Below are 12,915 nucleotides of genomic sequence, written 5' to 3'. Positions count from 1 at the left end.
TCTGCCTTCTGCCCCAGCACGTGGAGATCATTAGCTGGAGCCAAGTGTCTCACAAGCTTTCCCTGTTTACCTTTCACAACTCCATGACATGCTACTTGGTTTGCATACATTTTGCATAAAAGGAAACTGAAGCTCAGAGAAACTGACAGACTCAGTGTGGGGCCACCCAGTCAGCAGGAGGCAAGGCCAGGATTTGGTTTGATGCCAGGATGGCACGGCCCTCTTCCCATGGGCCATCCTCATCATGGGATGGGAGAAACAGGAAACGCCTCCTTGTCACCCATGAACAGATTGCTTTGCTCCAGAAACCAACATAGCACACACCTAGAGTGTGCACCATGTCAGGGTGCCCCAGCTTCACTTACGTGTCCAGTACGAGACTGAAGGCCCACTGTGAGCCAGGGTTCTGTAGCCTTCAGCTCCATGCCCAATGGTCCTGGCTGCAGGCATAGCACTTGCGATGCTGAGTGAGGCATATATTTCAGCATGACAGACCTCAGTGCCTTCAAATTGTTCCGGAATAAATCCTTTGTCCTGTGGCCTCCTGGGCTAAGGCCAATTAAACAGCTGCCAGGTAGGGCTTAGTCCTTATAAGTTAGTGGGAATGTGGCCACATGAATTTTAAATATCAGATTAAAATCAAATTAGTGGGAAAATTTGGAACAAATTGCCTTCAAGTACAGTGAATGAGTCTATTTTTAAAACACTGCCGCACCAGGCAAAAGAGTGAAGCAAACACACATTTCCTAACAGCGAGCAGACACCGTGCTGGGAGTGATCTGTCATGCTTAGTCACGGTAATTGCTCTAGCAAAACTCAGGAATCAAATAAAACGTGTTTGCAAATTGTAAATCGCTCCAGGAGGCTACTTCAGACGGGTCCTAACCTGATGCTGAAGGTCATGGCGGCTCCCTTTGGAGCAGACACCCAGCCCTGACGCCCCCTTGACCCATCCCCACCCCCTTTCTCTGAGCAGGGGTTGAGCCGGCTGAGACCATTGCCCAACATGTGCACGGGAAAGGCCGCCGTAAATCAGCCACATTTCCGCATCTGCAGGAGGGCATGGCATTTTTGGGGGGTGCTGGGGAGGGTGCTGTGCTTGGCTGGAGGAGGTGAGGGACTCTACGAGGCCTCCATGGCCGAGGCAGGGAAGAGATGGCGGCGGTGGATCAGGGAAGAGAGGCTGTATTTCTGGGGAAGCGTTGGGCTGCCATTTGGCTGAAGAAAAGATCTTCAGATCCAAGAGGGCTTGGGACAGGCGGTGAAGGCTCCCTCAAGCTCCGTCCTGGTCCCTGGGTGACATGCCCTGGCTCTAGGCCACCACATTTGGTCCCCAGGGTCCCCGCCCTCAGGCTGTAGTCCCTAAATAACAACCTTGCCAGTCGTTCTAGAGTAGAGATAAGAGACACGAAGCCCTGAAATAGCTTTTAAAGCAGAAATGTGGTCATTCTTGTTCCCCCGTGCTCCCCTGCGGCTCCTGCAGCTTGGGGGCAGGCAGGGCTGCTTCTCCCCTACCCTGTCCCCTCTTCTGGAAATCTCACCTCCTCCCCACACAGTCTCCTGCAGAGCATGACTGTCTCTCTGGGGCCTGGCCAGACCTCTGATTCTGGTGATAAACCTATCACATGAAGGCAGGGAAGATTATCTAGGACCGGATGGGTTACCTTTCTTAGGATTCTTGCATGTTAAAAGTAACTTCAGGGGCCGGGTGCCGTGGCTCATGCCTGTAATCCCAGTGCTTTGGAAGGCTGAGGAGAGAGGATCGCTTGAGTCTAGGAGTTCCAGACCAGCCTGGGCAACAAAGTGAAACCCCTTTTCTACAAAAATATTTGAAAATTAGCACCTGGTGTAGTGGTGTGTGCCTATAGTCCCAGCTACTTGACCTCCTTGAGTCCAGGAGGTGGAGGTTGTACTCCAGCCTGGGCGATAGAGATCCTGACTCAAAAAAAAAAACAGAACAGGCCAGCCATGGTGGCTCACACCTGTAATCCCAACACTCTGGGAGGCCCAGCGGGGTAGATCACCTGAAGTTAGGAGTTTGAGATCAGCCTGACCAACATGGTGAAACCTTTGTCTCTACTAAAAATACAAAAAGTAGCTAGGTATGGTGGCATGTGCCTGTAATCCCAGCTACTCGGGAGGCTGAGGCAGGAGAATCGCTTGAACCCAGGAGGTGGAGGTTGCAGTGAGCTGAGAATGCGCCATTGCACTCCAGCCTGGGCGACAACAGTGAAATCCCATCTCAAAAAAAAAAAAAAAAAAAGAACAAAACAAACAAAAAACAAAGCCAGGTGCGACAGCTCACGCCTGTAATCCCAGCACTTTGGGGGCCAGCCTGGCCAACATGGTGAAACCCCATCATCAATAAAAAAAAAAAAAAAAAAAAAAAAAATTTAGCCAGGCATGGTGGTGCATGCTTGTAAACTCAGCTACTTAAGAGGCTGAGGCAGGAGAATCACATGAACCTGGGAAGCGGAGGTTGCAGTGAGCCGAAATTGCGCCACTGCACTCCAGCCTGGGCAACAGGGTGAGACTTTGTCAAACAAAACAAAACAACAAAGTAACTGTAGAAGCTACAACTCAGTGTGCCACCACGGGGGAGCCTTATTTATTGTGCTCTTGCGTTGCCTCCAGCAATGGTGCAGCTTGCTTGGTGGACCTCAGGCCAACCCAATGGACCCTTGGATAGAAAGGAGAGGGCGGGGATGTCTTGTAAAGAAGGAGAGAGATCTTTGCATTCAAACACGTATGTTCAAGACCTGCGGCCGGGCGCGGTGGCTCAAGCCTGTAATCCCAGCACTTTGGGAGGCCGAGATGGGCGGATCACAAGGTCAGGAGATCGAGACCATCCTGGCTAACACGGTGAAACCCCGTCTCTACTAAAAATACAAAAACTAGCCGGGCGAGGTGGCGGGCGCCTGTAGTCCCAGCTACTCAGGAGGCTGAGGCGGGAGAATGGCGCAAACCCAGGAGGTGGAGGTTGCAGTGAGCTGAGATCCGGCCACTGCACTCCAGTCCGGGCGACAGAGCGAGACTCCGCCTCAAAAAAAAAAAAAAAAAAAAAAAAAAAAAAAAAAAAAAGACCTGCATAGCCAGACACTGAAAGTCTGCTGCGGCCAAGTTCAGCAGGAGGCCAAGACAGGCAGGAAGGACCCCAGGAGTGGTCATTTGATTTGGCTTTAGGAGCTAGTGTGACTTTAGGGAGAAGAGTTTCCAGGGAGGATAAAGGTGGAGGATGAGGTCGAAGGGACAGTGAGGATGAGTGTCAGCAAATGGCTCTCTGGCTATGCGACGATCACAAAGGATGTATCTTAAACAAGCTAGTTTCCCACCCCAGCTTGATGGCTGCAGGAGAACTATGTCTTTAAGTCAGACGAGCCTGCAGACAAGTCTGAAAAACGGGACTGCTACAGAAAAGTCTCACTTCTTGATTCTGCCTAGAAAAAGCTTTGAATTCGTGAAGGATTCTTTGCCTGTCGCCCTGGTCCAGCCTCTTCGGGGCCCCTCGAGGCAGCCCCACTGCCCCAGCGATCATGCTGGCTTTCTAGAGCTCAGCTGGTCTTGTCCGAAGTGTCTACCACTTTGCATTCAGTTTTTTTCTTACTTTTGAGACAGGGTCTTGCTCTGTTGTCCAGGCTGGAGGGCAGTGGTGTGATCATAGCTCACTGCAGCCTCCAACTTCTATGCTCAACTGATCCTCCCTCCTCAGCCCCCCGAGTAGCTGAGACTACAAGCATGTGCTACCACACTTACATAATATTTTTGGAGACACAGGGTCTCACTATGTTGCCCAGACTGGTCTTGAACTCCTGGACTCAAGCAATCCTCCCACCTCAGTCTCTCAAAGTGCTGGAATTACAGGTATGAGCCACTGTACCCAGCCTTTGCATTCTGAGGGGAGTTTCTGGGGTTCAGGCCCACTGGGGTTCCCCAACACTGTCTTCTGCTATTGTCGAGCACAGGCAGCGGACGTGGGCACAGCAAATGGAGAGAAAGGGTGTCTATGCCAGCCAAACCCGGAGAGGCCTGTTCCTAGTGGGTGGGGCCAGAAGGCTAGAAAAATAATAAATAAAAACAAACCGAAGGGAAGCAAAGCTCTTGGGTGCCAGAATGGGGCTGGCCAGGGCTGCAGCTGTCTGAGTAATGGGTTCCATATTTGTCTGGCTTGGTCTGCAGCCACCAGGATCCAGGGTGCACTGTGGGCCTTGTAAGGGCTGGAGGGGACAGCCCAGCTGCAGCTGGACCTAACATATCCTTACAGTGGCCCCATCCCCGGCCACCACAACAGGGGGGAGATGTTGCTGCGAGCTTCCACTTCAGCACCCCAGCTTCCCTCCCTCCACAGCCCCACCCCTGCCTGGGGCTCCTGGGTTCCCCCCGGCCAACACAGATTGTTCATGTTATTAATGCCGTTTTCCCAGAGAGTCCATCTGGCTTTTTAATTGCTCTGGGATGGGGCTAGGATGCTTTGATAGTGAATCGATATCTTTCCTGGGCCTCAGCTTACGTCAAACACTCCATCCGCAGAGAGGGGCGTGGGAGAGGGGGAGAGGTGGGGTTGTCGAGAGAGAAGAGCTAGCAAGAATCTTTCACAGAATCAAGAAAGCTTTCAAAGGTGCTAGTGGGTTAATTTTATCTAAAGAAAGGAAAGAGGCCAGGCAGGGTGGCTCACGCTTGTAATCCCAGCACTTTGGGAGGCTGAGGAGGGAAAATTGCTTGAGGCCGGGAATTCTGAACCAGCCTGGGAAACACAGTGAGACCCCTATCTCTACAAAAAAAAATAAAATTAATCCCAGCAGCTACTTAAAGGCTGAGTGGGAGGCTGAGGCAGGAGGATTGTGTGAGTTCAGGAGTTTGAGGTTGCGGGAGTGGTGACTGCACCACTGTACACCATCCTGGGTGACAGAGTGAGACCCTGTCTCTAAAAAAAAAAAAAAAAAAGAACAGAAAAGTCTTCCCATCCTCACTAGTATAGGAAAGAAACAGCTGGAATATTGGAATATCAACACCGTCTAGGCAAGGACTCTGCCCCATGGCTGGAGAAGGCCTGTGGGTGCCTTGGAGGCCCCTCTCAGCTTAACAAAGTCAGGGGTTTCTGCTCTCCCTTGACCTTCCCCATGAGTGGCCCCCTCCCCTCCTGTGAGACCAGCAGCTCCTGGAGGAGGCCTGGCAGGTTCCTGTCTGGGAAGGAGCGGGTGGGAGAGCTGGGAGGGGCAGACACTCCTCACCAGGCCCAGTGGCTCATCGCAGGTGTCAGGGCCAAACCCCACGTTCACAGATTCCCAGGAGATCCAGGAGATAAGAGTAATATCCGTGACAGCACTAAGCCATCAGGAAGCATCTGGCAGCAGAGGAGATGCCTCCCTCCCTTCTACCCTTGCCCTTTCCTTGAAGGCCAGCTAACCCTGAACAGCGCTGTCACGGGACAGAGGGCTCAGGAGTGGCACAGCAAGGGGGGGCGAGGTCCCTGCAGTCTGGTGCTACCTGTCAAGGGGAGATCAGGGCAAAGGAGAAGCATCCAGGCATCTTGGGACTGGGGCCAGAAGGAGGCCACCCTCCCTAGGTGTTTCATCAAAGCTGCTGCCTCCAGAAAGCCCTCCCTTATGGACCCTGTTCACGCTCTGAGCTCCCCTTCGTTGCACTTGGCACCCTTAAACCACAGCTTGGGGCCTCAAGGTGTGAGCTCCCTGAGAGCCAGAGCAGAGTCTGCTTGTTCCCAGCCCAGTGCCCCATCTTTGGTGCAGGCCCTGACATACAGTAGACATCCGATAAGTACTTGAGGTGTGTTCAGTGCTGGGCTCTTGGAGTGGTTCTTTCTGAAGGCCGCAGTCAGGAGGGGAACTGTGAGGAACCCTGCAGGAAGCGGTGGGTGGCAAAGGGCGACTCTGTTCCCAGGGGGCCCCTACAGCTGGGCACGGGGTACGTGCTGGGCAAGTTTACCCCATGCTGCCCAAAGGGCCCTCCTCCCCTCTACTTTGGCCCACCCTGGGGACCTCGCCCTGCTCATCCCTTTCCTGGGGCTGGATGGGATTGGATCCGTCTTGTCCCTAACAAAGCCCACCCTGGAACTCAGGACCAGGAGGACTCGGGGTAGGAGGGATCCCTTCCAGAGCCGACAGCTTTGAAAGAGGAAACCCCTAGCAGGCTGGCACAGCAGAGAGGAGGGGAAGGAGTGAGGGCAGGAGGGTCGCCCCACCCCCTCCCATCCTAAGACCTGTTCTGGGGGGAAAGGGGGAAGCCAGGGATCAGCCCCCTCAAACAAGAAAAACTGGAATTAGCACTGAACTCAGAGGGTTTGCTGGGGCTTAGCAAGCTGTGGCCTGCCCCAGGCCTCTGGGCACGCGGTGGGGCTCTGCCTCCTCTGTTCCCAGGGTGGCAGGGCAGGCGCCGCCTCCTCACTGGGCTCGTGGCCTCTCCTCTGCCAAGGGCGGCCGTGGGTGAGGAGGTGGCCAGACACAGGACAGAGCAAGGGGCCGGAAGGGGTGCCAGCTAACCACGCAAGCAGGTAAAGCTGAACTTCCAGAGTGTAAAAGGAATGTGTAATTTCTCGAAAATGCCCCTGCCCGCATTGGCACACACAGTAAGCCACTCAGTGAACATTCTCTCGGTGCAGAGTTTAAAAAAAAAAAAAGCCCAATTTATCTTTTACCCTCCAAGAGGATAAAATTTGAAAAGCACCATTAGCCTCCTGGGCCTCTTCCTCCAGGGCCTGTTAGTTCAGGGATAAGGGCTGCCCTCCCTTGTTTAGCTGTCACTGCTGCTAATGGGGTGCCGGAGTACCTGACCTTACAGGGTGCTCATTGGAGTTGGGGGCACGCCAGCACTCAGTCCCCTGCTGGGTACAGGATGAATGCAGTGGGGAATGTGGATGCTGGGGCGGTTCTTGAACAGCCAGTGTGTGGGGCAGGACCAGACCCCTGTTGCAGGCCTGCCTTGGCCCCCTTTCCTGTGAGGGCTGGGGCTGGGCAGGTGTGGATGGAGGGGTCTTTCTCTTCAGGCTGCCTTTGGGCCACGCAGGGGTAGGGTATAGCCACATGGTCTAGGGAAAGAGGAGAGGGTTGGAGGGTCCTACCACTGGAGGCCTCTTCCTGCTGGCTGAGGGTCCTGGTGGAAGCTGGAGCTGCGGTGGGTGTGAGTGAGGCTGCCGGGGCTGGAGCTGTAGGTGATTTGGAAGGAAGTCTGGACAAAGGGCTCCCTGAGCCTGGAGCTGCTGAGCCAGGCCTGCCCCTCAGGCAGAGGACTCCCTCTCCTCCTCCCAGGGGCAGATAAGACCTTGCCAAAGCCTCAGCCCCGTAACCTCTTCGAAGGCCCCCTCTCCTGACCCCACGACTGCCTTCAGGCTCTGGACATTCTCCGTTTGGAGCCTTGTCCTCTGCTATTTATTTGTCTTGCCTGGGGGAAATAAGTCACCCCCTTAGGGTAAAGAGGGGCTGGGGGTGGATGGAGAGCTCATGAAAGTCAGGATTGCCGCCAGGGAAAATGCTGTATTATTTACAAATGTGGCCTGGCCCACAGACAACCTTGGAAGTAGCTTCTTTCTGGTTTTAAAAAGACACCGACATTGACTTTCGATATGTTTATATTATAGATATAATACATAAAACATCTAGGGTGAGACTCTGCGTTCTCCCCAAAAGAAGAGAACCAAGCTGTCTTTCCCTGCTCCCAGCCCCAGTGATGTGTTGGCGAGAGGCCACCTCCCTTCCCGACCAGGAGCCAGGGCCTCTGGGGGACAAGCCTTGTGGGCAGCCCAGGCCGGACGGGCCGGGGAAAGCTGAGGGCAAAGGAGAACTCCCCTCACCTCATTGGTCCCCCAGGATCAAAAGTAATCCCAAAACCAAAAGGAAAGAGAGTCTCAGACCCTTCCCCCAGCTGCCGACGGAGAGTCTCATTTTGGCAAGTATCCGAGCAAAACCAAAACAAAACAAAAACCAAATAAAATGGTGGTTTAGCAGAGACGCGCACATTCACATTGCACAAGGCACTGCTGGGGCACAGAGGCCAGATACAAGTGTTGATATCGGCTGATAAAGCAAAATATTTGGAAAGCTTGTCATAACTCCGGTCCCTCTGGGATGGACTGATCGTGCTTCGTGTTCCTAGGCAATGCTGAAGGCATACAGTACAAACAAGGCTGAGGGTCCCAGTGGCCTTTCACCCCCCATGCCCGCCCACGGCCAGATCTCTAGGTCTCCCTCTCCCACCAGGGGTACACATCCTCAGAGCTGACTCACGACCTAGCTTTCTGGTCTGACTCAGGGTGGGGGCTCCCACTGGTCACCTGGTGACTCCCATCTCAGTGAGTTCCGCCCCAAGGGAAAGCCCAGCCTATAGCAGGCTGGGGTGGGGTGTGTGTGGAGGGAGGTGGGAGAGGCGTGGAACTAGACCCTCCACCTTCATGTAGAACTAGGGGAACAACTTTAGGTTTCAAGCCCTAAGTCCCTATGTTTCCCCCCCTTTCTAAGGACGGGGCGGAGGAGCAGCTGGGGCCCGTTGGCTTGTCGGGATCTCAGCTCCCTGAGCCCTCCTCCTGCCACGGGCCTGCTCCCCTCCTTCTCTCATGGGGGCCTGCTGCAGCCTCGGGAAGGAGGCAGGAAACCTCCAAATAAAATGACAAGGCACGATTTGCTCCCCCTACTCGGTAGGCATCGGAGCGGTGAGTTTGCATTTCCAAGGCACAAGGTTATCCTTAATACTAGAGTTGCCGGGCTCCCAGCTCAGTCCCAAGAATTCTCCCCTCCTCACAGGGAGAAGTCACCGCCTGGCCCCCTCATCTCAGACACACCAAGTCCGGCGCAGAGGAAGGGAGGGGACACGCGGAGCAGGCCAGGCTTTCGGGAGGCACCGGAATCTCCTAGTCCTGGCTCGCATGGCTCGGGCAAGCCTTGAGATCCGGCGACCCCAAACCACCCCTGGGTCCCCGCCGGAGGCTGGCCCAGGGCGGTCCCGCAGCCGCGCGCCTCACGCGCAGTTGCCCATGGCCTTGACCAAGGAGCTCTCTGGTAGCTGGCGGAAGATGCCCCGCAGCGTGTCCAGTTCGCGGCTCAGCTGTTCCACCCGCTTGCGCAGGCGGTCATTGTCACTGGTCAGCTCCAGCACCTTCTGCTGCGTCTCCACGTTGCGCTGCTTGGCTTTGTCGCGGCTTTTGCGCACTGCGATGTTGTTGCGCTCGCGCCGCACCCGGTACTCGTTGCTGTTCTTGTCCACCGACTTCTTGGCCTTGCCCGCGCCGCCGCCGCCACTCGCGCGGAGGTCTGGGTGCGCGGCGCCCAGCCCCTTGAGCGCGCCGCCTGGGCCCGGCAGGCCGGCGGCGCCGAGCGCGGGCGCGGGGTGCGGGCTGGGCACGGGCGTGGGTGGCGGCGTGGGGTGACCTGGCTGCAGGTGCATGGTGGTCTGGCCGCAGTGCGCTATCTGGAACTGCAGGTGCGGGGCGGCCAGGTGCGCTGGCGGCGGGTGCGGGTGCGAGGGCGGCGGCGGCGGCGGCGGCTGGTAAGGGAAGAGGCCGGCCAGCGCCAGCTGCTTGGCTTCATCCTCCTCGCGGGGCTCCTGCTTGATCACCAGCGGCCGCAGCGCCGGCGCCCCGACGCGCTCGTACAGGGGCTCCAGCCTGCCGTCCAGGTAGCCGGCGGCCGCGCAGCCGTAGCCGGGCGGGGGCCCGTGCGCTCCCCCGGGCATGACGGCGCCCCCGGGGCCCGCGGGCGCGCCCGAGTAGTCAAAGTCGCCGCCGCCGCCGCCCGCGGGGCCCGCGGCCGCCTTGGCCTTCTCCTGCTGCCGGCTGTGCTGGAACAGGTCGGCCAGGAACTCGTCGTTGAAGGCGGCCGGGTCGATGTAGGCGCTGATGTCGATGGACGTCTCGTGCTCGCAGATGCCGCCCAGCGGCTCCGGGGCGGCAGGTGGGGCGGGAGGCTGCGCGGGGCCCGCGCCGCGGGGAAAGCCGAAGGCGGCGCGGCTGGGCGCGTGCGGGGGGCTCTGCAGGTGGCTGCTCATCGGGGGCCGCGGCTCCGCCTCGTAGAAGTCGGCCGACTCCATGGGGGAGCTAGAGTTCTCCCGGCATGGCGAGCCTCGGCGGCCTCCAGCCTGCGCGGGGCGTCGCCGCCGCCCACCCGGAGACCCTGCTCGCCCGCGCCCGCGCAGCTCCGGGTCGCGAATGGCCCGGCCCGCGCCGGCCCAGCTTTTATACCCAGCTAGCACTCGCCCCCTAGAGTCCGAGGCTGCCTCTGTCCCCGGGCGGCGGCGGCGCGGCGCCCGCTGGGTCCTAGCGCGCGGCCGGGATGGAGCGGCGAACGAGCGGGGCCCAGCGCTGCGCTCCTCAGGCAGGCCGCGGCGCAACGCCCACCGCCGCCTCCTGCGCGACCAGCAGAGCCGCGGCGCTCGCTCCAAGCTCCGCCCCCGGCCCAGCTGTCGCCCCTGCGCCCTCGTGGTTGGTGGCGGGCCCTCCCCCCAGGCACCCATATCCAGCCACGGCTGGGAGCCTAGGAGTATCCCAAGGCTGCATGGGGTAGGGGTGGGTGGCGGAGGGCGAGTCTTGGTCTTGAGCTGCTGTGGCTCGGACTCTCTTTCAAAGCCAGAACCAGGCCAGTCCGGGACCCGCGTCCCGGGGAGGCTGCGGCACAGAGCGGCGGGGCGGGCAGGGGCCTGTGGGGGGCCGTTTGGGACGCGCGGAGAGGCTCGGAGCGCGGTGGCTCTGCGTCTCCTAGCTCTGATCTCCAGGCTACCCCTGTGATTCCGCGCAGAGGCACCTCTCGGAAGACGGCGGAATCCCACGGGCGGCGCCGCGCGGGGCGCTAGGACCCCGCGGGGAGCGGAGGCGGCCTCGGCCCGGGAGCCTGGAGGACCTGGCCGGTCGATCCGCCCGGGCTGGAAAACTTTCTTTATAATTACTTCTCCAGGCCGGAGCGCGCGACTTGCTAGGCGCGCGGGACAGGCGTTGTTACCCGGCGTGGAGTCGCCGATTTTTTTTCCTGAGAGACGAGCGGGCTCCGGGAATAGCCGAGCTGGACGCCGGGGCGAGCATGGGGAGGGGCGCACCGAGGGTGGAGACAAACTTGACTCTGGGGCCGGGATCCCGAGGCGGGGGCCGCAGCCCGCGAGGCCCGAAGCCACCGCTTCCTCCCCCCACCCCCCATTCAGGTGGGCGCCAACGGCGGGAGCGAGGGTGTCCAGGCCGCCAGGGCCGCCAGGTCGGAGCACCCACAGGGAGAACTCTGCCCGGTGGTTCGCCGGGCGCTGTGGTCCCCGGGATCGTGGGGACCGAGGCGGCCGGGCCCTGGGGCCCCTTGAGTGTGGCACGCTTACGCTCTCACCGCGGCGGGGGAAGGAGCTTGCCACCGAGAACCCCAACCACGTGCGTCCCTCGCATTCTTTACCGCGGCCGGGGTGGGGCCTGCGGACTGTCAGCTGGACCCAGATGGGGTCTTGGGGGCCCTCAAGTGTCTCCTGCCCCTGCCCGCGCCGCCTTTCGCCACTGGCTCTGAGGCCTGACGCAGTCTGGGTCCCGGCTAGGCTAGAGGCGCGCTTGCCTCCAGGTGAGGGAAGACCCCCTTCACCGACAGTGGCCTTCTTGAAGACCTGGCAAGGCGCCACGACCCGCCCAGGAGCCCCTGAGGGGGCGCAGCTAAAAACACCGCTGGAGAGCCCCGAGCTTCCACGACGATCGCAGTAAAGAAGCAGTTTCATCTGGGCAACGCACATTGCGCTTTAATCAAGTTCCTATTCAACATAGTCCCGGTGATTAATAGCCCAACTGCTTCGTTTTCGGTCCAGAGCTCATAAACAAGATATTTTTAGCTTGACGCTTTTGGACGGGAGGGAGTAAAAACCAGATACGTTAAATAAATAACCCGATGTGAGCCGAAGAGCTGCTTGCTGAGCCAAATGCAGGACCCATTCATATACCATCCACCTGTGGAGGGAGACCTGGACGGAAATCAAAAACACCCAGAGCGATTTGCATGTCTTTCTGCAGTGCTAAAACTAATGGCTTTTCCTAGCTAGGAACAAAGAAACACCTCTGTACATGCACGGTTCCCGGCCTGTGGAGTTGTGGGAGGAAGGCGATGTCTGGCCTTTTTTGCACAGCTGCTGTTGCCTGCCCGGAGTTCGGGAACTCTGCCGGGTAGGACTGGAAGAAACCTCAGTAATGGGAATAAGATTTCGTTCAATAGGGGGGCTGATGAATGTGTGGAGGCGACAGTGGCAAGGAGTGGGGTTCCCGGCCTGGGGGTCTCCAACCCTAGGGGCCACAGGTCCTCCTACAATTGAACCAGAATTCACCCAGCCGAGCCTGCCTTGTGCAGGGTGCCAAGAGCCCAGGGATGCGTGAGAAGGTGGCTTGTGCCTCTGGGAACCGGGACAGTGGGAGAGACTCATAAGTTGTCACACAGAGGCTGCTGGGAGGAAGGAGGAGACAGAAGGAGTAGGGGATGGGACTTCATTCGTCCATCAAATGCACAGGAGGCACAAATGGGAATCAAGGGTGGATGTGCTGTGATGAAGAGACCTCCTGCCCTGAACAAGGTGGTGCTGTGGAGGAGGCAGAGATCAGATTTGTCTGGGGAGGTGTTATCCACTGAACTGTGTCCCTGCCCTAAATTCCTATGTTGAAGGCTTAACCTCCTCCCATGTGACTGTATTTGGAGATAAGGCTTTTAGGAAGTCATTAAAGTGAGATGATGTCATATGGGTAGGGTCCTAATTTGATAGGATTGGTGGCCTTATCAGAAGAACAATGTCATGGGCACGCACAGAAAGGAGGTGGCTGTCTGCAAGCGGGGAAGAGGCCCCTCGGCAGAACCTGACGGTGCTGGCAACTTGGCCTTGGCCTTGGGCATCCAGCCTCCAGAACCGTGAGAAATAAATGTTTATGGTAGGCCTATGATGGCAGCCTGTGTGGACTGAACCGGGGGTGAGACAGGG

General features: G+C 58.1%; 2 protein-coding genes across 2 annotated transcripts; one reads left to right on the top strand and one right to left on the bottom strand.

Moving 5' to 3' along the window:
* Positions 1 to 7,561: 7,561 nt before the first annotated feature.
* Positions 7,562 to 10,174, bottom strand: CEBPA (CCAAT enhancer binding protein alpha). Its single transcript, XM_030913158.1, has one exon. The coding sequence runs from the start codon at positions 10,027 to 10,029 to the stop codon at positions 8,962 to 8,964; it is 1,068 nt and encodes a 355-aa protein (XP_030769018.1). The 5' UTR covers positions 10,030 to 10,174; the 3' UTR covers positions 7,562 to 8,961.
* On the top strand, positions 10,028 to 12,679 carry LOC115900751 (translation initiation factor IF-2-like). Its single transcript, XM_030942349.1, has 2 exons — positions 10,028 to 10,478; positions 10,734 to 12,679. Exons 1-2 carry the CDS (start codon positions 10,028 to 10,030, stop codon positions 11,660 to 11,662), a joined length of 1,380 nt encoding a protein of 459 aa, XP_030798209.1. The 3' UTR covers positions 11,663 to 12,679.
* Positions 12,680 to 12,915: the final 236 nt, after the last annotated feature.

This window comes from Rhinopithecus roxellana, chromosome 12 (genome assembly GCF_007565055.1).
Source record: "Rhinopithecus roxellana isolate Shanxi Qingling chromosome 12, ASM756505v1, whole genome shotgun sequence".
Lineage (NCBI taxonomy): Eukaryota > Metazoa > Chordata > Mammalia > Primates > Cercopithecidae > Rhinopithecus > Rhinopithecus roxellana.
The sequence above is the reverse complement of the archived record's forward strand: the minus strand, read 5'-3'. Positions and strand labels throughout refer to the sequence as shown.

Coding starts and splice junctions, on each gene's coding strand:
- LOC115900751 (XM_030942349.1), top strand. CDS start 10,028: ATGGGGGAGCTAGAGTTCTCCCGGCATGGCGAGCCTCGGCGGCCTCCA. Junction 10,479..10,733: donor CCACGGCTGGGAGCCTAGGA/GTATCCCAAGGC, acceptor GATTCCGCGCAG/AGGCACCTCTCGGAAGACGG.
- CEBPA (XM_030913158.1), bottom strand. CDS start 10,029: ATGGAGTCGGCCGACTTCTACGAGGCGGAGCCGCGGCCCCCGATGAGC.